Source organism: Canis lupus, chromosome 28 (assembly GCF_003254725.2).
Source record: "Canis lupus dingo isolate Sandy chromosome 28, ASM325472v2, whole genome shotgun sequence".
NCBI lineage: Eukaryota > Metazoa > Chordata > Mammalia > Carnivora > Canidae > Canis > Canis lupus.
The window spans coordinates 10,888,821-10,914,391 of record NC_064270.1 but is presented as its reverse complement, the minus strand read 5'-3'; the positions used below and the strand labels follow the sequence as shown (position 1 = coordinate 10,914,391).

At 44.9% G+C, this 25,571-nt stretch overlaps 2 protein-coding genes and 1 long non-coding RNA gene across 10 annotated transcripts in view; 1 reads left to right on the top strand and 2 right to left on the bottom strand.

Moving 5' to 3' along the window:
- Nucleotides 1-12,151, bottom strand: part of UBTD1 (ubiquitin domain containing 1) — a 55,752-nt gene extending 43,601 nt beyond the window's left edge. The window contains exons 1-2 of one of the 2 annotated variants that reach the window (XM_025466801.3): nucleotides 11,707-12,151; nucleotides 7,303-7,341 (exon numbers count right to left, since the gene is read on the bottom strand). In XM_025466801.3, coding sequence (XP_025322586.1) covers nucleotides 7,303-7,341; nucleotides 11,707-11,776 — 109 coding nt within the window. In that variant the 5' untranslated portion in view covers nucleotides 11,777-12,151. The remainder of the gene's footprint in view (nucleotides 1-7,302; nucleotides 7,342-11,706) is intronic. The other variant, XM_025466803.3, reaches the window with a different exon arrangement.
- A 453-nt stretch (nucleotides 12,152-12,604) lies between these two features.
- The window catches only part of MMS19 (MMS19 homolog, cytosolic iron-sulfur assembly component), a 34,828-nt gene continuing 21,861 nt past the window's right edge, over nucleotides 12,605-25,571 (top strand). For 3 of the 6 annotated variants that reach the window (XM_025466787.3, XM_025466789.2, XM_025466786.3), the window contains exon 1: nucleotides 12,606-12,765. In XM_025466787.3, coding sequence (XP_025322572.1) covers nucleotides 12,654-12,765 — 112 coding nt within the window. In that variant the 5' untranslated portion in view covers nucleotides 12,606-12,653. Of the gene's footprint in view, nucleotides 12,766-16,249; nucleotides 16,338-16,949; nucleotides 17,038-25,571 lie in introns of those variants that run through there. The other 3 variants (XM_049103497.1, XM_025466790.3, XM_025466788.3) reach the window with 2 other exon arrangements.
- On the bottom strand, nucleotides 14,854-16,907 carry LOC125753932 (uncharacterized). Of its 2 annotated transcripts, none has more exons than XR_007406886.1 (2): nucleotides 16,712-16,907; nucleotides 14,854-16,548 (listed from the first exon to the last, which is right to left on the bottom strand). It is a non-coding gene; the product is annotated as an uncharacterized LOC125753932 (long non-coding RNA). The 2 variants fall into 2 exon arrangements; XR_007406885.1 differs by having other exon boundaries at nucleotides 14,854-16,545.

The window sequence follows — 25,571 nt, the reverse complement described above, 5'->3', positions numbered from 1 at the left end:
GGGCACTCCCCAGCCTTGACCTACCAAGCAAGATATGTTTGTATCTGTTTTGAGATAGCTCAGAATAGTAGCCACTGGGTGTTACTGGAATCAGCAGGAGTATATGTGTGTGTGTGTGGGGGGGGTGCAGGGAGGGCTGATGCAAGAGATTTGTAACTAACAAGAGTTCTCAAGTTTTCCTGAAAGGTTCACATTTTTCAAAAGGAAGCTAGATTCAAGGCTATCTCTACAATAATATCACTCTTGCACAACTTGTTTCCGATTTGCTTTTCTGAATAAATGAGTGGAATTACAAGAATGGTAGATAACCAGGGTATACAGTGGAAGCTAGGTCTTGCATATGAACTTCACTGGCCTGCATCTCAACTTGGGGCAGGGGAGAGAGGAAGGTTGGGGACAACTGGCTTAAATATAGTGCCACACACGGTGATAATAGTAACTGCAATTTACTGAGTACTTTAATATGTCCCAGCCTATTCTTTTTTTTTTTCATATATTTTTTAATTGGAGTTGAATTTGCCAACATATAGTATAACACCCAGTGCTCATCCTGTCAAGTGCCCCCTTCAGTGCCCATCACCCAGTCACCCTGTCCCCCTACCCACCACCCCTTCCACTACCCCTTGTTCATTTTCCAGAGTTAGGAGTCTCTCATGTTCTGTCACCCTAATATTTCCCAGGCACCATTCTAAGGACACTATGTGCATTAACTCATTTAATCCTCATGACAGCTCTACAGAGCAGGTACTATTATCTTCATTTTACAGATGAGGAAAGTGAGGCCCAAACATCCAAAACAACTTGCCCAAGGTTACATAGTTAATGAACTGGAGTAGTTGGAATAATAAACTGCAAATGGATACTAAATAACAAAATACTTGTCATATTGTCCTAATTATCTGCTACCAAAAGAAAAAAACTGTTATCTTGTTGTCCTGTTTGGAAGATTCTAAATTTTGCAAATCAAAAGAAATTCATGGCCTGGGTGGCTCAGTCAGTTAAGCAGCTGACTCTTGGTTTCCGCCCAGTTTGTGATCTCAGGGTTGTGTGAGATGGCTCCCTGCTTAGCGCGGAGTCTGCTTTGGATTCTCTCCCTCTGCCCCTCCCCAACTCTTATGCGTGTGTGTGTGTGTGTGTGCGCGCGTGCGCACGCATGCCCATGCTCTCTTTCTGTAAAAGAAATAAATCTTTTAAAAAATTCATTCATTCATTCATTCATTCATTCATGGTCAGCCCTTGTTATACACTCTGACTCCAGGGGAAGGGCCAGAGTTTGGCCCAAAGCAGATTTTCCTAGTGGGGGCAGGGGAGGCTACATTCTGCTCTTCCCAACACTCTGGGCTGACCAAGAGTCAGTAGAATACAAATTCCCAAAGTAACCATGAACTTGGCTTTGGTTATTGCCATTAACAAACAACCCGTTGCCATTATTCATTAAGGATCTGTTGTGAGTGGGCACTGTGCTGATCACTTCACACACATCACCACTTGTGTGATGGAGTCCTTGACTACCCTAAGTGGCCCTACTCTTGTTCTCATTTTATAGATGTGGAAACTGCCTCTGACCTGAAAGCAGTGGAGCCGTCACCTACTATGGCTTCTACCGCTCTACCACTTAGTTGTCAATAATCTTGGGCAGTTTGGCAACCTCACTAAATCTCAGTATCCTCACCCATAAAATGGGGAGAAAATTATTCCTGCCCTGCCTACCTAAGAAGATGGTTGTGGGAAATAAAATCATATATAATATGTGTGAAAGTGCTTTAAAAATGGCAAGACACTGAACAAAGCAAGAAATCATTAGTCTTATTAATAACAAACAGTGACACCTGATCCAGCAAGCAGTTTGCTAATATGACTCCGCTGCCTCTTTTCCCTTGGGCATTGGGAATAATTCAAAATCTGCGAGCCAGAGCACTCTTTTCTTCAAGTCCCTGGCATCTAAGAGTTGGAAAGTGGAAGTTCATTCTGGGAGAAGAAGGAACTAACAATGATATTTGCCTTCTACCTGTATGTCTCTTTAGGAATGCAATTTGGCGGAGATCCCTGGGTGGCTCAGCGGTTTAGCACCTGCGTTCGGACCAGGGCATGATCCCGGAGTCCCGGGATTGAGTCCCACATCGGGCTCCCTGCATGGAGCCTCCTCCCCTCTGCCTGTGTGTCTGTCTCTCTCTCATGAATAAATAAAATTTTTTTAAAAAAGGAATGCAATTTGGCTGAGTTCTACTGCTTCCAGCACACTCAACCCTCAAACAACATTCAACACATATTTACTGAGCATCTACTAAGTGCCAAGCACTTGATCCAGGACAATGGACTTATGTGGCTCCTAGGTGTAGAGGTTCTAGTTTAGCGGTTGGGAAATTAAAGGAGGTGGCAACAGCATCAAGAAGGGAGCAGAGTGGCTACAGTCCTTGGAGCTTTGCAGGCTTTAGAGCAGACTTCCAGCTTCTTCTCATGGGGGGGGGGGGGGGGGAAGAGAGCACAATAGAATGAGCTCTGAGCACTAGAATTTGAGTCAAACTACTTAAGATGAGCTCTAGCACTGCCTCTCCTCAGCCTCGTGACCTCCAGCAATCAATTTACTCTCCTGACCATCATCTTTCCCATATGTAAAATGGGTAGAAATGTTCCCATAGGTACAATGAGGACAATCAAATGAGATGATTGTCTGAATGGGCCTAGTGAGGTGCCTAAAGATGCTCAATAATAATAAACTCACTTTAAACACAAAAATCATGTGTTCTCTTCCTCCTATCCGGGGAAGATAAACTATACAAGGACCAAAAAGCTCATGCTCTGAAGTTAGACCACTTGGGTTCCTGTCCTGGCTCTGCAGTTTACAACCTGCATGGCCTTAGGCAGGAGACACTACCTTTCTAGGGCTCAATTTCTTCATCTGTAAAACGGTGATAATAGTGTCCAATAGTGTCCTCACAGTTGTGAGGATGAGCCAAGATACTGCGCGTGATGCTCCTGGCACACGGTAAACACCAAGCAAAGGTGAGCTACTGCCAACTGTATCTCTTCCAGCCCTAAAAACAACAAAACTCTGAGTCCTCTAAGATCTAGGCTGCTTGGTGACTGGCTGGCTGCCTAGGCTCGAACTCTGGTGCCAGGCTCCCTGAGAAGACAGGTACAAATGAGGAGCCATCCTTGTCCCCCTCTCCCCATACCCTGCAGGAGATGCTCCACCCCCTTTCCTGACAATAAGGGATATTGAGTTGAGGGGCCTGGGGCTGGTTGGAGGTATGAATGCATACTGAGCTTGGGCCCTCTTCCATGTGAGCTCAGTAAGCAGGGAGACCTTGTCCCCATCAGAGAGAAGCACATGGCTTTGAGTAGCAAACTCATCACGTCACCATGTCACTGTCACTCCTTACTTTTTACTCAACCCTACATGCTCCCATCTGAACCACAGTTCTGAATCTCTCACACGCAAAAGAGCTAAAAAAAAAAAAAAAAAAATTGGTGCTCACTCCATGTTAAGACAGTGTTAACATTCTCTAGGAGCTAGATGAATTATAACAACACAGACCTGCTTCATTTAACTGGAAGCCCCATCCATCCATCCATCCATCCATCCATCCATCCATCCATCTCACCATCCATTGACCACCTAGTTAGAAACCCAGAGGCAAGCCAAATTCTGACTGACCAGAAAAGGTGTCACAGAATCCACCCACAGGAGCTCCCGTACTTCCCTCCTTGGAGGGCCCCTTAGGCTTCACTAAAAGCTCATCTGCTCTTTCTCTAGGTACAATTCTAACAATCCCAGCTGTTTCCCCCAGGAAATGGGAGGGGCTGCTATTTGAACCCAGTAGATGGACTCTCAAGAAATGACCTCTATGATCAGGTGTCACTTCATACCCAATAGGATAGCTATTATCAAAAACAAGCAGGGGAGCCTGGGTGGTGGCTCAGTCAGTTAAACGTCTGCCTTCGGCTGAGGTCATGATCTTGGGATCCTGGGATTGAGCCCCGTATCAGGCTCCATGCTCAGTGGAGAGCCTGCTTGTCCCCTCTCCTTCTGCCCTTCCCCCTGGCTTGTGTGCTCTCTCTCCCTCTCTCTCAAATAAAGAAAATCTTTTAAAAAACAAGCAAATAAAATAAAAATCATAATATAACAAATATTATTGGTGAGAACATGAAGAAATTGGAACCCTAATCCATTGCTGGGGGAATGTACAGCCCATTGGTACAGCCGCTGAGGAAAATAGTATGGCAATTCCTTAAAAAGTTATACATAGAATGAAAATATGATCTGGCAATTCTACTTCTGGATATCTACACAAAAGAACTAAAAGGAGGCACTCAAACAGATTTGTACACCCATGTTCACAGGAGCATTATTCACAATAGCCAAAAAGTAGAAGCAGCCTGAGTGCCCACTTACAGATGAATGAACAAAATGTGGTATAGACATATAATGGAAATTATTCAGCATTAAAAAGGAAGGGAATTCTAACATGTGCTACATCATGGAAGAATCCTGAAGATAGTACACTAAGTGAAATAAGAAGTTAAAATATTGCTTCATTCCACTTATATGAGGTACTTGGAGGGGTCAAATTCAGAGAGAAAGGGAGTAGTATGGAAGTTGCCAGGGGCTGAGGGAGGGAAGAATGAGGAGTCTGCGTTTAATGGGGACAGAGTTTCAATTAAGAAAGATGAAAAAGTTGGTAGAGATGGATGGTGTGATGGCTGCACAGCAACGTGAGTATACTTACTGTACAGAACTATATATCTGAGTGTATGATGTTAGGTATATCTAACCACATTTTTTTAAAGTGGGGAAATAAAAATAAGAAGTGACTGCTACCGGGCAGAAGACAGATTATAGGTGGAAATGTGAAACCTGAAAGCACAACAGCCATTTAGTTTGGGGCCCACTGCCCTGCAGTCCCAGAAGCCCAGAGGCCTCACACTGTCACAAGCATAGTAACTCATCAGGCAGGATGCTGTTCTCATTCAGAGCCCAGAACAGGAATCCAGAACCTCCCCACCCCAATGCTACTTAAGACCTCGAGGCTGGACACTGTGGAGAATGGGGTCTCTCTCAGCAATCTCCTTCTGTTTGCCACCAGTTCACCTTTCTTTCAGAAATAAAGGCTTTTGACAGAAAGAAGCTTTTGTGATACCCATCTCCACCAATACAGGTATGAACTCAACAGCCCTGAGTCGCAACAGCCCTGAGTTGCAAAGAGGTTATCATCCATTTCAGAAAGACTCCCATCCAAAAATAGTTTTTAAACATTTCTTTTATAGTTTTGCTCTTTTAAAAAACAGTAAGCTTCAATGGTCTTGTGGGGAAAATCACTGGCTATGGTTTTTGTGTGTAAAAATCCTGTGGCTAGGATAATAGAAACTTTATAAGTTCACAAAATCTCCTTTTATCCAGGATCTCACTTGATTCTTAAAACCTCTCTGGGAGGTGGGTAGGGTAGCAGTCATCCCACTGCATGAACCGGGAAACTGAGGCTCAGATAGATCAAAGTCACACACACAATTAGGAAGAAGCAGAGAACCAAGGCCTTGTTTTCCATCAATGCCAGATGAGGATCTGGGTTGGGACCTCATATGTAAGCAGATCATCCAGTCATGAAAGTAATTTTTAAAAAAGTGTTAGTTTATTTTATCCCCATAACATCTTTCTGAAGTAAAGTGAAATTATCATTTTTTAGAAGTAGAGGATCAGCTGAACACAAACAAATGACTTGCCCAAGATCACCACTCAAGAAAGGGGCAGAGGGACTAGACCTCTTCTCTTTTGAATACACTTGACCTTGAGTACTTCCCTACAATGTCTTGACCCTGACACATTCAAAATTTAAAGGAACTCATGCAGTTTTTATATAGGTTGTACCACATTTCTGTGAACTCGGCAGGGAGTAGATATACCTTTATTCTCTTTTTAATAGCTGGAAAAGAAAAAGAGGTTAAAGAAAACTTTAAGTTCCTTTCAGCTCTGAAATTCTATGATTCTAAAAATTCCTCAGCAAGTTGCTTGGTAGAGAGAGGCCTAGAATCCACAGCATCCTCCTTCCTGCTCCCCAGTCTATTAGACCACCTCATCCCTGCCCCTTGAGTTGATGATGACAAATACCATGTGTATCTAGGAGATGCATTAAATGACATAAAATGTCAAGAAAGTGCCATAGCGGGCAGCCCGGGTGGCTCAGCGGTTTAGCGCCTGCCTTTGGCCCAGTGTGTGATCCTGGAAACCCGGGATCGAGTCCCGCGTCGGGCTCCCGGCGTGGAGCCTGCTTCTCCCTCCGCCTGTGTCTATGCCATTCTCTATGTTTATCATAAATAAATAAGTAAATCTTTTTTTTAAAAAAGATTTTATTTATTTATTCATGAGAGACAACACAGAGAGAGAGAGGCAGAGACACAGGCGGAGGGAGAAGCAGGCTCCACGCCGGGAGCCCGACGCGGGACTCGATCCCGGGTTTCCAGGATCACACACTGGGCCAAAGGCAGGCGCTAAACCGCTGAGCCACCCAGGGATCCCAATAAATAAAATCTTTAAAAAAAATGTAAAAAGTCAGACATCTTAAAAAAAAAAGAAAGAAAGCGTCATTGCCTGTTTAGAACCCTAACAGAGGACTTGATGCTGCTCTGCTGTTACAGCTCATGTCTCCTAGCAAGAGACTCCCAAACCAGAGGGAATTATATCCCAGGTACTTGAGACCTTACCCAAGCCTGCGGTGAGAGAGAAGCCAGTCTCAGAAACAGAACAGCACTGTGAAATTGCTGCTTAAGTCTCCTTATTAGATATGTGCCCTAATACCCACCTAATATGAGAGAGCACTCAGGTTGCTCATTCCTGCTTTTCCATAGACCTTCCCAACTCAGTTAGATACACTAGCTTCATCCAACAAGGACTTACTAGGCACCTACTGTATGTGAGGCACTACTTTATGTATCAGGGAGCAAATAAATAAAAATTTCTGACTGCACAAGGTAGGGGAGGCAGCTGATGCCAGTTGATGGTGAGTGCCATGGAGAAAAATAAAACAGGAAAGGCAGGTAGATAATGCTGACAGCAAGTAGTACTGCGAAGGGGACTGGTTTTTCAAAGGATAGCCTGGAAGGCCTTGACTGAGGAGGAATGTTTGAGGGGATGTGGAGGAGGTGAGGTAGACAGGAATGGACCCATTCAGGTATCAGAGGATGGAATAGGCGATGAAGAACAAGAGATAGCTTAAAGGTAACTGGTGAAATCATATCACATCTTGTAGACCCACGCAAGGACTCTGAATGAGACAGGGAGCAAAGAAGTAACAAAATCTGACTTACAGTTTACAGCATCACTCTGGCTGCTGTGATGACAACAGTCTGTCGGGAGACAAGGGAGGAAGCAGGAAGGTCAGTTAAGAGGCCCATGGCAGCTTAGACCAGGGCTAAAGCAGTGAAGATGATGAGACTCAAGGTTCTGAATATATTTAGGGCAAAGCCAATAGGACCTATTGATTAAATGGATGTAGGATTGAGAGAAAGAGGAGGTGTCAGAGGTGACTACAGTTTTGGGGGCTCAGGCAACCTGGAAGGATGAAATCACCATTAACTGAGACAGAAAGACTTTGGGAGGAACAAGGGTGGGGGCACAGGTTCCTTTGGTTTTGGACATGTTAAACTAGGAAGGCTTTTAGACGCCAAATGTGGTGAGTATCGGCAGAATTTACAAGGTTGGAATTGAAGAGTATGCACTGAAATTATCCATGTGGGAGTCACCAGCTATATAGTCATACATGATTGTATGTATTATCATAGAGAATTTCCATGTACGATCATGTGTAATTTGTATGAATACATGTCTATTATCCCCCCCCCCCCCAAACTGTAAGCTCCATGTGGCCAAGGATCATGTCTGTTCACAGCCAGCAAGGTACCTGGCACTCAGTAAATATTTACTGGGCAAATGGAGAAGTTGCCCAATTACTCCCTCAAGAATAGCCACAGCAACCCACACAATGAGAAGCAAACTCTCTTGCAACCACAGCGCCAAGCCCAACCAGCTCAAAACAGGGCCCTGGGTCTGTCCATACGGGGCTTGAGATTCCAGAATGTAAGTGATATGCCTGGCACATCATAGAATCAGATATTTGGGTTTCAGCCCTGCCACATTCTCACAGGGTGGAGCCAGGCAAGAGACCTGCCTGTTCTACTACCTCTCTTTCTCCCTGGGTGGAGGGTGGGGGGTGGAGGGATGGCTGCTATGTACTGGGTGGTGGGAGCCCCCCCAAATAAGTAAATCCCCAAGTATTCTCTAAAGCATGTAAGGACCACCCAACACCTGAAGAAGGAACATAGGCCATACATTATGAGTAATAGTTAAAAAATAAAAAAGAATTATAATCACAAACCTCCTAGCTGACATAAGATGGCCTGACCAATGGGTGTAATGTCTCTGCTTTACCTGCCAAATGACTAGGAAGACAGAACTAAGGCCAAAGGGTAACATAACAAGGTATAAGATTTCAACTCAATAACTTTACAGTTTTGAACAGCTGTCTTTGTGAAGATGATGAAACAGTGCTGATCTTGTACAATCCTGTCCCTATCCATGATACTGAAAGTGTGACCTGAGAGAGGTTTTTGAGGACTTGCCCAGGGTCACCCTGCTACTGTCCCAGGACTAGAACTCAGGTTCTAGCTCTCTATTGATGATTTCTTCCTATTACCCCAGTGGCAAAGGAAAGGTAAGAGTTACCAAGGGAGCTGGAGAGTTTTAGGCATTAGTGTTACAACATCAAACTATGTCTTTGTCAAAGGGTAACCTGCAGATGTTACAGGAATGCCAGGTGCACGCTGTGAAGTTAAGGAGGATCCCTTCCTTCATACCAAACTTGTCATCCTAGAGAGTCCCTCTTGGCTTTGGACTTTATGAATAAAGCTATTCATAGGGGGACCTACAGAATTGAAAAAATGATACACTAGCAGGTTAAAAAAAATGCAGATATATACTTCAGTAAAATGTTTACGTGAAAAATTCAGACACTAGGATGCAGTTAGGTTAATGCTCTAAAATCGGCAATATTGGGTGCTTCCTCTGTTCAAGTCAGTGTGCTAAATGCTGACTGTGTGTGTGTGCGCGCACCTGCATGTGTGTATCTGTATGGCTATATGAGCGGGTGTGAGAGACAAATACATAAGGATAGGACAGAACCCAGGTCTTCAAGGCTTGCAGGACAGGTGCTGATACAAGACTATAAACATCAAAGAAATGACTAATTATGTGGAGTAGATAATTGTTAAGTAAATGGCATAATGTGTCTGCAGTTCTCCTCAGAAGGGGAGGATTTGGAATTGTCAGGCAAGGTGCTTCTAGAAAGATATGGGATTTGAGGCAAACCTTGAAAGGAAGAAAGGCTCTTGATAAGGGGAAAATGGCAATGGAGCAAACACTGGTGGCCTTAATAAAGGGAAAAGAAAAAAAATCATGCCTTTAAAAAGGACCCGACCAAACTGGACAGCCTTGAAAGTTAAAGTTCCTACAGAAGCGGAGAAGTGCAAAAAGATTTCTAAACAGGCATGTGGCTGGCTCAGCCAGTAGAGCACGCAACTCTTAATCTTGCAGTTGTGAGTTCGAGCCCCATTCTGGGTGTAGAATTTACTTTAAAAAAAAAAAAAAAAGTTTCTGTTTAAAAAAAAGATTTCTAAACATAGAATTATAGGATTCAAAAAAAGTTAATTTGACAAACATCTTCTGGGGGTAGGGTGGTAGGGTGCACAGTGTGCAGACATCAGATGAGTGACCGAAGATGAACTTGCTTTTGGTGGGGAACTAACTTTAGCCAGGGAGGTGGGGTAGACTTGAGATGACAAGGGAGTGAAGCAGAGTGGAAGGAGCAGGTTTGTATGGCTTCCCAAGGAAGAACCAGCAGGTCGCAGTGGCTGACTGGCTGAGAGGCAGAGAAAGCCAGCAGAGAGACATCTCCAAAGTATGACGTTAGGCAGCTTCAAGAATGGAAGAGTAAAGGGAAGCTGGCTGAAGGGAGAGATGCAGAGCTTGGTTTTAGAAGTGCTGACTCTAATGATAACTATATCAGCGTGTCCAGTGGGCTTTTACTGATGTGAGTCTGGAATTTGACAGGTAATAGCTGAAGATACAGTATAGGGGTCTCCCCCAGTGGACAGAGTTGTGGGACTGAGTATGATTTCTCTGGGAAGGTGTATGGGGGGTGGGGGGAGTCAAGCTGAACCATGGGTGTGCGCACATCTAGGACGCGATGTGATCGTGAACAGTGATCAGAGGAAAAAAGCAGGATAGTCTAATGCCAAGAAGGGAAGAGCTTCAAGCACGAGAGGATCGGCACCAGCGAAAAATGCTACAAAATCAATCATGTGGACTGAGCACATAAATAATAAGTATTTGGCGGGCAAATGAATGAATGAACGAAGGAAAGCCCTTGGGTTTGAGAATCAACTTTCCTCAGTCAGAATGGCCAGGGTTGCCAAAAGGTTTTTTTCAATGTTAAATTTTACCTCGTCCCTCCACCCCCCGAAAAACATTTTTCTTCTTCCACAAGTCATCCTGTCCACCACACAGACATCCTTCTCTGCTTCCCGCACATTTGCCCTCATCTTCCTTCCCAGTTTCCACAACCCAAGCAACACACCTTCAGTGTCAAAGGAGGCCGGAAATTCCAACTAGAGTTTCCACTTCATTAACAACCATGGCTGTGGCCCCTCTTACATAAAGGGATATGTGGCAACTGGGTGGATGAGGAGACTGCGTAGTAGCCCCAGCTGCACTGCTAACTCGCTGTGTGGCTTTGGGCAAGTGGTTTAACCTCTCTGGATCTGGGCTTCTACACAGACAGGAGGAGGAGTTAGGTCTATCTGGACTCCAGACGAGTTTGAAGGTCCCTTTCAACTCTAAAGTATACGATTTTTATCATTCTCAGAAGGTCCTTGCAACACCCTCCGAGAAGGAAGTGAGTACAAGACCCGGGGAAACGAACGCCAGACCTCTTCCCAGGGCGAAGCGCCAGTATAGGAGGAGTGTACCGAGAAAGTGAGAAGGCGCTGCCCAGCCCCTGCGGATCACCAGGGAGCAGATCCCATCCCCAGGCTGGGAAGGATCCCAGCAACCCCCAGCGATTCCCACCCCGCACCCCACCTTCTCTAGACTCCAGACAGCCGGGAGGCTCTAAAAAGCCTTGCGGGAGAAATAAAGATTTCTTTCCCAGAGTCCTGCGCTGCTTTTGCCAGTTGGATTCCGGCAGACACGATCTGCAGCCGGATAATGACACAGACAGTCTTCGGAAAAGCGACAGTTCTCGCTCGCTCCGAGTGCTGGGGACGCTGGCTCCCCGCGCCGTGCCCCGACGGGCCAGCCTCCGACCCCAGCCCGGCTGCCAGGCCAGCGGCGCCCCCGTCCCGGGCCCCGCTCCTCTCCGCCGGCCCCGCCGCGGTCTGCAAACATTTCCTGCCCCCGCCCCCGCCCCCGCCCCCGCCCCCCCTCGGAGCTTCCCAGTTGGAGCGAGTTGGGCTCGCAGCCGGGTCAGGGCTCGCAGTTGCCCCAACTCCGCTCCCCCCGCCACCAGGGCTGGGGAGCGGGCCCCCGTCTGGCTACGTAGCAGCCACTGGGAGACCCAGGCGCCGGGAGCCGTGGGAGGTCGCTTGGGCGGCCCGGGGCTGAGGCGAGGAGGGGGACAACTGGCGAGGCGCGTGGCCCCGCTCCCTCCCTCTCGTTACCTGCTCGCTTGCGGGGGTGTCCCGGGGCGGCCGGCCTCTCCCGGCGCTGTCTCCCCACGCAGTTGCCCATGCTGGCTCTTCAGCCGGGCCCCATGCACGGGAGGCGGCGGGCTTGTCGGCGGCTCAGGAGCTCCTGTCCCGGACCGCGGCGTCCCGGGTCAACGGCTCCCGCCTCCCAACATCGGGCGCTCCCGGATCTCCCCCCGGGGGCGCGCTCGGCCCGGGCGCCGGCTTCGCCACAAACTTTGCGGGCGAGGGGAGAGGGAGGTGGCCGATTCCTCAGCACAGTCCCAGGTGGCCGGGCCAGGGGGGCCCGCGACGGTGCCCGGCCGGAGACCAGCTCCGCTGGAGGGGCGGAGAGAGGGGGCGGGCACCGCCGCAGCTACTCCCTGCTAGCTCGGGGCTCCCAGCTGGGGCCGGCCCCCCAGAGGCTGTCACTCACCTGCCTAACCCCGCCCCAGCCCGGCCCAGCTCCCCGCCGCCCGCCCGCGGTGCCCGCGCCTCCGCCGCCGCCCGCCCCAGGTGCGCATGTGACCGGCGGCACCGCCCCCTCGGACCGGGCCTGGTTTTCTCATTGGCTTCCTCCAGGTGTGTACCGCCCCCTGGCCCCACCCGGCCAGGTGACCGGCCAGGTGACCGCCCAGCCGCCCGTCTCCCGGGTAGCCGGGCCGGGAATCATTCGCCCTCAACGGCCCCCGGCTGCGTGCCCGGCAGCCGCCTCCCCGGCCCGCGCCACCGCCCAGGCCCCAAGCCCCGCCCCCCAGGGAGGGACCGTCCCAGCCCTCCCTGGAGCTGGAGCTGCCTGGCCGGGGGCCGGCAGGCACGTGATCCACGGACAGCCCCGCCTCTTTCGCCTTCGCCAGGCGATTGGCCCAGGGGGCGCGTGCGCTCAGAGGCCCGTCCCGTGCCGCCGCCCACTTCCCCTCCCGCGGTCTCTGGTTCGCGTCATGGCCGCCGCCGCCGCTCTGGAGGCGGTGGCGCCTACGGGCGCGCTGTGGGGCCTCGTGCACGACTTCGTCATGGGTCAGCAGGAGGGCCCCGCTGACCAAGTGGCTGCAGGTACGGCGGACGGCGCCGCGCGGCTTCCGCATGGGGCGGACCAGAGGGAGCGGCCTCAGGACGGCCGCCGGGCAGGAAGGGAGTGAGGGACGGCGGTGACTTTGAGAGATTGGTCTGGGGCTGGTTGTGAACACCGCGTGCTTGGGAGTCGCTTGCATCCTCCTTCAGGCGCCTCCACGCTCCTCATCTCGGCAGTCACTCTGCGCCAGCTGGGGTTAGAGTCCTCACCGGGGCGCAGATGAGGAGACTGGAGCCGGGAAAGGGCGAGAGTCGCACATCTGGCAGGAGGGGGGGGCAGGCTGGGACTCAGACTCGGGCCGTCCAGCCCAGAACCTGGTTCTCCCGCCGCGAAACCACGTCGTCTGGCGGAGGTTAACGTGAGAAGCAGCGTCTTCGGCGGCGTCAGCCGGAGTCCCGCGGCATGTTGGGAGTGGCCGCGCGGCGCGGCCTCTGACTGGCTGACTTGGAGAGAGGAGGGGAGAAGCCATCGGGGCGGGGGTGGGGGTGGGGGTGGGGGTGAGGGGAGGGTTTGAGACGTCCCGCGGACGCCCCTTAAGACGTTCTATCTCGTTTCTTGGTAAAGTTCTTGGTTAAGTTGCTTCATGACTTTTTTTATGTGGTGTTTGTTTTTATCTTTCCCCCAGATCATCAGTTTCCCGCTTTTGACCAGTTCAGGGACCTCATAGTTCTCACGGCTTATCTAAGATTTGAATAAAACAAATTCCAGATTTCCTTGGGAGTCAGAGACTTCAGTCTTTCAGAAAAAAAGAAAACGCTGAGTGTTAGGAGGCGTTCAGACTTAAGTAATGGAATACGAAATCTCTTGAATACAAATGAGTTTTGTCTCTGGAGATTTTGTGTGCTTGGGAAAAAGTAAAAGACCTTGCTTTTGAAAATTGAACATATTAAAAAAGAAAACTGAACATATTAACTTTTAGAATATGTGAGAAATGAATAAAGTGAATGTGAGAAAGTATACAGTGAACCTTAGCAGTTCCACTTTCATGCAGTCATCCCACCATTGTTGAACACATACTATTCTCCAAACACGATACAAAGCAATAGGAATATAAATACAGATTAGACTAGATCTGTGCCCACCAGGAACTTCTATTGTGGTGGGAGAGACAACCATGCAAACAGTTTTACCACACCATAAAATGGGCTGTATGGGGTATGTGCAAGGTGGCAAGGAAGCATCAAAGAGCAAAAGCCTGATGCTGTTATGCAACCAAATTTAACTTCTTACAGCTTTATAAAGTATAGTGTGTTATCAATGCCATTTCCCTCAGTGTTTTTTATTATGAAAAATTTCTGGGACGCCTGGGTGGCTCAGCAGTTGAGCCTCTGCCCTCGGCTCAGGGCACGATCCCGGGGTCTTGGGGTCGAGTCCCACATAGGGCTCTTTGCGTGGAGTCTGCTTCTCCCTCTGCCTGTGTATTGGCCTCATGCTCTCTCTCTGTGTCTCTCATGAATAAGTATTTTTTGAAAAAGAAAAATGTCAAACAAAGCAGAGAATTTTGCAACAGGCGGATCTACACACACCACCTAAACTACCATTAACATTTTTTTTTTAAGATTTTATTTATTCATGAGAGATGCAGAGAGAGAGGCAGAGACACAGGCAATGGGAGAAGCAGGCTCCCTGCAAGGAGCCTGATGCAGGACTGGATCCTCGGATCCGGGATCACACCCTGAGCTGAAAGACGTTCAGCTGTTCAACTGCTGAGCCACCCAGGCGTCCCATTAACAGTTTAACTTGCTTTATGGAGTATCTTTCCATCTATTTAAATTGCAGATATCAGTACACTTCCTCCTACATGCTTTGGTAGGCATATTATTAACTAGTTTGTTTATAGCTTATTTTGGTGTACAGTTTATATTCAGTGAAGTGTACAATCTTAAGTGTGACGTTCACTGATTTTGGAAAATGCACATGCCTACCCCCTACTGTTATATCAGTGCCATTTGTAACTATTCTTTCACAATTTATACATTATGAACAATAATTTTGGATTTTTCAAATTCAAAATACACTTGAGAAGACAGCATGGATAAGGACTGCCAAGTTCTTAGAAATACTTTTGTAAAAAAAAAAAAAAAAAAAAAAGAAATACTTCTGTAAAATTTATATTTTTTATGCCTGAAAAAAAATGGCCTAAACTACTGTCTAGTTTAAATTTTACTCAGCTCAACCAAGACTGTTAACACTACTCTTGTAATTTAGCGCTCCTGAATAGGAAAGGAGGTTGGTAGTAACAGGTTAGGATGAAAAGTTTTGGTGAGATAGGATTATGTATAACCTTGGATTCCAGACCTATTGTGTAGGTAATAGAAATCATTGTAGATCCTTGAGCAAGGGAGTCATATAATGAAAGTGAATTTGAGAAGGATTGAATTGGGTATTCTCAATCTGAGATCACAGCCCTAGTTAAGGTTTTGAAGGCTGATAGAGTTTTGAAGCATTCCCAGAATAAGATCTGCTTTCTAGTCCAGCCTGAGTCTAGCTTTGTTAGAGCTAAAGGGACCAGCTTTCTATTCAGCCACTTACAGCAGCAGCCTGTCCTACAAATTGTAAATGCAGAAGGAATACCCTGTGATCACAAAGGCAGCTATGACCGACCTTTAATTTGCACCTTGGCACTGGGGTTTCTGATGAAAGAAGAAAGGTGTCAGATATAAAGGTGCAAGTGATAGAAGAGAAATGACCCAGTAGGCTAAGGGTTAAAGACTTTTCAAAAAATAAAAATAAAAAAATAAAATAAATTAAAAAAAAAAATAAAAGACTTTTCATACTAGAAGTTGCCACTATCTGGCCCCAGCCCTTACTCTTACCAGTCCCTTCCTGGACCTTAAGTGACAGGTGGCTGCCACATTTGCTATTCTCTCAGTGCTTTCCTTCCCAGTTCCTTTCACGATTTACATCTCATCAAAGTTAGACCTTGGATTCAAGGCCCAGCTTGAGTTCTCACTGCCTGCCCCCTAAGTGTTTCCTGATTACTCCAGCCAGACATCATCTCACACTTCAAAATATTTGTGGTATTTTTTTCTCAACCAGTCATTTATTAGACTTGTTAATAACCCCTCACTTAGTAGACTTGTTCAGTAGCTATTTCTGTGTATCTCTCCACATCCTATCATCCTGTGCCTGCCAACCAAGTCACCTGGAGACTAGCATAAGTCAGTATGCAGTAAAAAACTATCTAAGTGAATGGAATGAGAGATGTTGAAGGAGGAATCTGTGGAATTTGAGGCCTAACTAATTACAGGGCTTGAAGGAGAGGGAGGACTCTAAGATGACCCTAAGCTTTTGAGCCTGGGGATGAGCAAAAGAAAAGTTCTTTGTCCAAAAATGGATTTAGGGAGGAAGCTGATTTTGAAAAGAGTGAATTTTGGCCAGTTGATGGATATAAACTTTCTTTCTTTCAGTTATTTGGATTTTTCTTCATTTTGGTCTTTATTGTATTATATTTTCCCACTTTAGTGTGCGACCACTATTCCTGAAACCAAAAGATTGTTAAACAGCAGTAAAACAGTTCTGAGAAAAGTCTGTGGCATCCTCAGCAGAAAAGGTATTTTGAGAGCTTGATTAGAACGGGGTCCTGATTGGGATTTTTCTCTCTCCTGCTCCTTCACATCCTTCCCCCTTCCTTCATTGGCTATTCCTCCAGATTCTCAAGAGGCTGCAGCTCCATCAGACAGAGGTCTGATTGTGCATTCTGTCAGTCTAATATAAATACTTCTTTGAGGACTCCTCTGTACTCCACATGAACTGGTGCCCTGCTGAGAGAAGTGTGGGTAGTTAGAAGGTGCTGGTAGGTCCATTTTTAGAGAGTAAATCTTGGACACACTGGAAAAACTTAGGTCTACTGATGTAGGGAGAGGAACTTACACTTGTTTTTCCTTAATGCCAATGAGACTACTTTTAGGAAAATTAACTCCTTACCTTCTTTTATCCCAAGAGTCCGAGTGCATAATTAACAATACTGCTAGATATTCAGGTATATTTTGTTTGGTAGAATTTATAGTGTTAAGAGAATGAATTACTTAAAGTTAGTGATGGATGGTTCATAAACCCAGGAATTTTGCTCCTTTGTTATGCTAATTAAGTCTGTTTATATCACTATGGTAACCCTGAGCTTGTTGCTCTGTGATTGTTTTAAATGTCTTTCTGCCCCAACAGACTGGGCTCCTTAAGAGTTCTTCCTCTATATTCCTGTCTCCAGGCCTAACCCAGTACCTGATTTATAATAGGTGCTGAATAAATGTTGAGTGAGTAAATGAAAACAAATATTCAGGGGATCCCTGGGTGGCTCAGCGGTTAAGTGTCTATTTTTGGCCCAGGGCGGGATCCTGGAGCCCGGGGATTGAGTCCCAAGTTGGGCTCCCGGCAGGGAGCCTGTCTCTCCCTCTGCCTGTGTCTCTGCCTCTCTCTATGTCTATCATAAATAAAATATTAAAAAAAAAAAGAAAACAAATATTCATGACAATTTTGTTGAAGAATTAGGGAGACACACAAAAGGGGGTGATTTGGTTTTGGGAATCAAGAAGGGCTTCACAAAAGTTGACATTTGAGCTGGATCTTGAAGAATTGAATTTTGACAAGGGCAGAGAGGAAGCATTTCAAACCAAGAGAATGTTTACAGGATTAAGGAATAGAAGAGCTTGATGTGTTGGGACATGTGACTGAATAATAGGATGAAAGGTGAGGCTAGAGATGATTTGGGGGCTAAATTGTGAAGGACATCAAGCCAAGGAGTCAGGTCTTAGGCAGTAAGGAGCAAAAGGAGATTGGCGGGCAGAGAAATAATTGTGCATTTTAGGGCGGTAATTCTAGATAGAATGTGGATGAATTGAAACGGTTTTCAAAAAAATTGAGGTAAAAATCACTTAAACCATTTTAAGTGTACGGGTAATTGGTTTTAACATTCATGATGTTCCATAAACATCACTATCTGAAAGTTCCAGAACATTTTCAGCACCCCAAAAAGCGGAGGATTGTTGCTATATAGTCTGGTTACACGGATGAAAAACATTTCTGGGGCACCTGGGTGGTGCAGTCCGTTGAATGTCAGACTGCCTTTCTGCTCAGGTCATGATCTCAGGATCATGAGATTGAGTCCTACCTCCTGCTCTGTGCTCAGACGATGTTTGCTGGAAACTGTCTCTCCCTCTTTCTTTGCCCCTCCTCCCTGCGCACATGTGCTTGTGTGCGCACATTTTCTCTCTCAAATTTTAAAAAGAGAGATTTCTGAGGTAGACTCAACAGAACTGGAATAAAATGTTAGGTTTAGTTACCTTTGTGAAAACATCCTCAAAATACTGATTCTAGTTTTTTGCCATCATACTCACCATTTTCCTTACTCGTTTATTATTGTGTAATAGCTATAAAACTAATATAATTTTTTTCATTTTTTTCCCCCTAATTTTGTATTACTTTTATACTTCACTTTTCTTTTATGTTTGTGCTGCATTAATTCAAGATAGGATCCTTGTGAAAAGTTTGCAGACCAAAAGGCTCTGCCAGGAGGGGTTCACTCATACACTGAGATTCAAGGAATCACGTACAAATGGATGTTTATTTGTAATTTTAAAGAAGCCAGTTTCATACTACTATATGTTTCATGGTGAAGAAGTCTTTTTTTATTTATTAAATTTGAGGCAACCTGTAGGAGAGGGAACTGACTGGTAAGGGTTGCAGTGGAAATAGTTCACATCTTGATGTGTTGATTACTCAGAGTATATACTTTTGCTAAACTCATCACCTTATACTGTTAATATCTGTGCATATCACTATATATAAATTGTATCTCTTTTTAAAATATTTTATTTATTCATGAGAGAAGGGGTGGGCAGGGACACAGGCAGAGGGAGAAGCAGGTTCCATGCAGGGAGCCTGATGCGGGACTCGATCCCGGGTCCCCAGGATCACGCCCTGGGCCAAAGGCAGCGCTAAACTGCTGAGCCACCGGGGCTGCCCTGTATCTCTTTTCTTTTCTTTTCTTTCTTTTCTTTCTTTTTTTTTTTTGTATCTCTTTTTTAATGAAATATTTAGAGGCAACTGAGTGGGGCTTAGCAGGCAGGTCTTTGTCTTACAGTACCTTTTTTTTTTTTTTTTTTTTTAATTTATTTATTCAGAGAGAGAGAGACTGAGAGGCAGAGACACAGGCAGAGGGAGAAGCAGGCTCCATGCAGGGAGCCCGACACAGGACTCGATCCTGGGTCTCCAGGATCAGACCCCGGGCTGCAGGCGGCGCTAAACCGCTGCGCCACGGGGGGTGCCCTGTCTTACAGTACTTAAGTATGTCCAACAATGGACCCTAGCCCAGCTTCCACAGAGGACTTTGATGGTGTTGCTGGAGAAAATTATGATTCAGTGATATTCTTTACTAGTAACAGTTACCAGTCCCCCGTAGCTTCCTGTGCAAAATTGCTACCTCTGTGGCCACTACTGAAATGTAGTGTGTTTAGATAGGGTTTTCAGCAGAGTTTCCTGGGCTTTGGCCAAGAGGTTCCAAAAAGGTACCCTTTCTACCTTCCCAAATTGTGCAATACTCTTTTTTGGTGTATAACCCAGAAATGAGTATCTCCATTCACATCAGTGTTGCCATTAAGGAATTGGGTATAGAGCTGTCAATTCCTTGGTTTGTCCTGTTAGTCTGGCTGTTGTCCCTTCCCCCACCCTACAGCCTGCACATTTTTTCCCTTGGCTCTTTCTCAGGAGCAGGGGCAGCAGCTGGGCCTTCCACATCCTGGCACGAGTGGGGCTAAGAGTGCCTGATGTCTAAATTGGTGCCAGTCACGAGCTATGAATCCTGACTAGGGCACTCCTTTTCTCAGTCGGTTTGGACTTCTTACTCTAAGTACCAGAGTGAGCCTCTACCCAGTTCTGCTCACAGCTGTTGTTCTGATCAGAGCCATAAACTTAAGGGGAACTGGAAGTTTAGCAGTTTTCTCAAGACTTTTTCACTCTAGCCAAAGTCTTGTGTTGCTGAGAGCTAACCTGTTAGGTCTAGCATTTAGAGTTAGGTGGGTTGGGGACCCAGAACAGTCTTCTGAAGTATTATTCCCTGATTGCCACATTTTATTGAGCTGCAACTCCTTTATGTTAGTCAAACCCTTAGGAAGATTGCTAACCTTGTATTCTTTGTTTCTTCGTTGAGAGTACATCCTAAGATGCTCCTGCTACATCTATGTGAATTACTATTGCGCTGTTAAAAATATATTTTAGGGCGGCCCCAGCTGTCTCAGCGGTTTAGCGCCACCTTCAGCCCAGGGCCCTGATCCTGGAGCCCCTGGATCGAGTCCCACGTCAGGCTCCCTGCATAGGGCCTGCTTCTCCCTCTGCCTGTGTCTCTGCCTCTCTCTCTGTCTGTCTGTCATTAATAAATAAATAAAATATTTTTAAAAATGTATTTTAAAGGGGTGCCTTGGTGGCTCAGTTGGTTAAGCGTCTGACTCTTGATCTCAGCTCAGGTCTTGATCTCAGGGTTGTGAGTTCAAGCCCCACATTGGGCTCCACACTGGGCACGGAGCTTACTTAAAAAATGTATTTTAAAAAATAAGTAATATGTTCATATGGTACAACATTTAAAAGGTAGAGAAGGATACACAGAAAAGTCTCCCTTCTATCTCAAAAGTAGAATGCAGACTTTTTTTTTTTAAGATTTTATTTATTTATTCATGAGAGAGAGAGGCAGAGACACAGGCAGAGGGAGAAGCAGGCCCCATGCAGGGAGCCCCACATGGGCCTTGATCCCCGGACCCCAGGATCACGGCCTGGGCTGAAGGTGGCGCTAAACCGCTGAGCCGCCCCCCCCCCCCCCCCCCCCGGGCTGCCCGGAATGCAGACTTTTAAATAAATCTACTGTATTACTAGTATGTCATGTATCCTCACTAAAGGAGGAGAAGAGCTGATCTAAGTGACTTGCTAAAATAGTATTTTGTCTGGAAACTATAAGGCTAAAGACAAATGCACTCCTTTTTCGAGTGCATTTCGAGTGCAAAAAAACGAGAAAGTTTTTTTCTCGTAGGAGTTGACAGTTTTGAAAGTAATTTACAGCTATAGTAAGGTTGAAAAACTAACAAATGGTAGATAATAGGAACCACATTTCTGTCAAAGAAACAAATTACAAATAAAGAAAAGCAAGGAGGGAGGCTAGAATGGACCCTGTGGTACTGGATTAGAGCAGGAGACTTTAATATGATCCTATGTGTAGTTTAATATACATGGATAGAAAAATAATGAAAGATATGTATGTAAACATAGGTTAATACATATATTTCCCAGCTCTCTCTGCTAAGGAGGGTCTAGGAGCAGTGGTACCCCATTAGCAGCAATCACAGCTACACTCAGATCTTGGTTTGTAATACCATCCCCCAGTAAAAGGAATCAAGGCTTCTTGGAGAAAAAGCTGATTCTACACCTGGGACAAAGAAATTACAGGATGAGCCTATAGTATTTTGTAGTGCTAAAAGGTTAAGAAAGTACTTAAAAAATAAAATGATGGGATGCCTGGCTGGCTCAGTTTCAAAGAATATGAAACTCTTGATCTTGGGGTCATGAATTCAAGCCCCACACTAGGTGCAGAGATTACTTAAAAAGAACAAACAATAATGGGCTAGCTCTGTTTCAAAAAAACTTTATAAAAATAAATAAATAAAAGGATGGGCAAGTCAAAGAGACACAGGAGCCAATCTTAAAAAGCTCCCTGGACAAGTCAAAGAGACATAAGAGCTAACCTAAAAAACCTCCCCATGGCCAAAGATAGAACAATTTGAACAGCAAAATAACCTAGTATTGGATTATAACCTGAAATGTAAAATAAATATACATGGGTCTATGCTGATATAAAACAAATGACTAAATAATTAAAGGTGGAGAAAAAATGAATCTTTCTTACAGGATAATTCCACATAATATAGGTAGGTATATAGAGATTCCTCTTTTTAGGAAGTGGAGCTTAACTTTTGTCTCTCCTTTGAGTGTAAGTGGGGCTCGGTGACATCTTTCCAAAGAGATAATGAGAAAGGAAAAATAGTACTATATAGTATGGAGACCTGGCTGACATTGCCTTACCAAGTGATCAGATTTACAATCACCAATAATAGGTAAGTCCTGTTGATACATTGTACCCCTAGTATGATATGATAAGACGAGAAGGGCACTTTACCTCTGTGCTATTCTTCTCGAAAACCATGACGCCAGTCTAAACATGAGGAGAACATCCAACAAACTCAAATTGAGGGACATTGTATAAAATACTTCTTTAGGATATCAAAGGTCATAAAGAACTAGGAAGACAGAAACTTTGACAGACTGGAGACTAAGGATTCATGATGGCTAATTGCAATGTGGTATCCTTAATTGGATCCTAGAACATAAAAATGATATTAGTGGAAAAGCTGGTAAAATCTAAATACAGCCAAGAATTTAATAGTAATATACCAGTGCTAATCTCTAAAATTCTTCCAAAATAAAATACCTGTTGTTTTTGTTTGTTTGTTTGTTTGTTTGTTTTTAAAGATTTTATTTAGTTATTCATAGAGACACACAGAGAGAGAGAGAGGCAGAGACATAGGCAGAGGGAAAAGCAGGCTCCATACAGAGAGCCCGATGTGGGACTCCATCCAGGGTCTCCAGGATCATGCCCTGGGCTGCAGGCGGCGCTAAACTGCTGGGCCACCGGGGCTGCCCCAAATACCTGTTTTTTAAGAAGCCTAACTCTCAGCCCCCTAGCTATCCAGTGTCCCTCCTTGGAGACAACCAATATAGTTCCTTTTATCTTCTAAGTAAATAAATGCAAATAGAAATAACCCTCCCTCCCATTAAAAACAATGCTTTGCACTAGTAGTATATGTACTATTTATGTACATCATCCTGCTTTTAGATCTTATCCCATTATCTGTATGTGTATATACACACACACATTCAGTCTTTTGTACTTTTTTTCTAAGTGGCTGCAGAAATTCCATTGTATGGATATACTGTAATTTAACTGATTTCTTATTGATGGCCATTTGTTGTTTGCAGTCAGTTGCTGTTATAAATAATTCTAATGAGGGATGCCTGGGTGGCTCAGCAGTTGAGCGTCTGCCTTCAGCTCAGGGTGTGATCATGGGGTCCTGGGATTGAGTCCCACATCTGGCTCCCCACAGGGAGCTAGCTTCTCCTTCTGCCTATATCTCTGCGTCTCTCTCTGTGTGTCTCATGAATAAATAAAAAATCTTAAAAAAAATAACAAATGACCTTGTACATGCATTATTTTGCACTCTTACAAGTAATAGGATAAATTTTAAGATTCTCTGAATTAAAGCATATGTACATTTGTAATTTTTATTAAAGATACTGTCAGGTTAAAAAAAAAAAAAAGATAGGGATCCCTGGGTGGCGCAGCGGTTTGGCGCCTGCCTTTGGCCCAGGGCGCGGTCCTGGAGACCTGGGATCAAATCCCACGTGGGGCTCCCGGTGCATGGAGCCTGCTTCTCCCTCTGCCTGTGTCTCTGCCTCTCTCTCTCTCTGTGACTTTCATAAACAAATAAAAATTAAAAAAAAAAAAAAGATACTGTCAGGTTGTACTGATCTATACTCTACCTGAAATGTATAAGAGTACCTATTTCTGCATACCATCACCAAACATAGGTGTATTAGAAAGTTTTTTTTTAGTTTTTGCCAGTCCAGTATTTTAAAAACAAAGTTTTTATATAGTTTAATTTGCATTTCTATTGTGAATATGGGTGAGTATCTTCTGTAGAATGTTCATTTTTTTTGGTTATGTCCATTTTTAAATTCTTCGTTGATTTTTTTTAGTTTAATTTTATTTAAATTCAGTTAATTAACATATATATAGTGTTATTAGTTTCAGAGGTGGAGCTCAGTGATTCATCAGTTGTATATAACACCCAGTGCTCATTACATCATGTGCCCTCCTTAATGCCCATCACTCAGTTACCCCATCCTCCCACTCCTCTCCCCTCCAGCAGCCCTCAGTTTGTTTCCTATGATTAAGAGTCTATGGTTTATCTCTCTCTGATTTCATCTTGTTTTGTTTTTCCCTCCCTCCCTCTAGGCCCCTCTGTTTTGTTTTTTATTTTTTATTTTTATTTTTTATTTATTTATTTTTTTTAAAAGGTTTGGGACTTTTTTTTTTTTTTTTAAATTTTTTTATTATTTATTTATGATAGGCACACAGTGAGAGAGAGAGAGGCAGAGACACAGGCAGAGGGAGAAGCAGGCTCCATGCACCGGGAGCCCGACGTGGGATTTGATCCTGGGTCTCCAGGATCGTGCCCTGGGCCAAAGGCAGGCGCCAAACCGCTGCGCCACCCAGGGATCCCTCTGTTTTGTTTTTTAAATTGCACAAATGAGGGATCCCTGGGTGGCGCAGCGGTTTGGCGCCTGCCTTTGGCCCAGGGCGCCATCCTAGAGACCCGGGATCGAATCCCACATCGGGCTCCCGGTGCATGGAGCCTGCTTCTCCCTCTGCCTGTGTCTCTGCCTCTCTCTCTCTCTCTCTGTGTGTGTGTGTGTGATGTGACTATCATAAATAAATTAAAATAAAAAAAAAATAAATTGCACAAATGAGTGAAATCGTATGATAATTGTCTTTCTCTGATGGACTTATTTCGCTTAGCATAATACTCCCTTAGTTCCATTCACGTCATTGTAAATGCAAGATCTCTTTTTTAATGGCTGAGTAATATGTCATTGTATATGTAATACCACATATTATTTATCCTTTTTTTTTTTTAAGATTTATTTATTCATTCAGAGAGAGCAAAGAGAGAGGCAGAGACACACACAGGTGGAGGGAGAAGAAGCAGGCTCCACGCAGGAAGCCCGGCGGGACTCGATCCCGGGTCTCCAGGATCACACCCAGGCTGCAGGCGGCGCCAAACCGCTGCGCCACCGGGGCTGCCCTCCATTCATATTCTTGTTGATCTTTTTTCTCATTGATTTGTAGGAACTTTTTATATGTTGGCAAAAAAAAGCCCTTTGTTATAAGAATTGCAAATATATTTTCTGAGTTTGTCTTATGATGTATTTTTGTTTTTGCCCTGCAGAAAATCCACTTTCTAAATGTAGCTGATTTTAACCAATCTTGTCTTTTTATGGCTTTTGAATTTTATGTAATACTTAGGTATTTTCTCATGTCTTTTTTTTTTTTTAAGATTTTATTTATTTATTTGAGAGAGAGAGACGAGAGAGCACAAGCAGTGGGAGAGGCAAAGCAGAGAGAGAGGGAAAGGAGGCTTTCCGCTGAGCAGGGAGCCCCATGCGGGGCTCTGCCCCGCATTCTCGGATCATGACTTGAGCCTAAGGCAGACGCTTAACTGACTGAGCCACCCAGGTACCCCTCTCATGTCTTTCTTTAATCTGAGAAGTTTACTTTGATGAAAGATTCAAAGCCAAGATTTTTTTTCCAAATATTTACCCAATCATTGTAACATCATTTATTGAATAGTCTGTTTTTCCCGTTAATTGAAATAGGATTGAAGAGAATTGAAATAGGAAAAAAAATAATATTTCATGCATTTGTGTCTCTTTGTGGACTTTCTATTTTTGTGCCATGGATTTCTCAGTTTAAATATGAGCTCACACCAGTTGTTTTTTGTTTTTTTATTCTAGAAATCTTCAAGTGTAGTCAAATGTACACAGTAGGTTAGTTATTGTGACATTATAACAATTTTTTAATATCTGGAGGGTCCACCTTCCTTCCTGCTCCTATTACTCTTTTTCAGAATTTGTTAATTATTGTTATATTTTGCACTTCAACTTTACAATAAGCTTATCTAGTTCCCCCCCA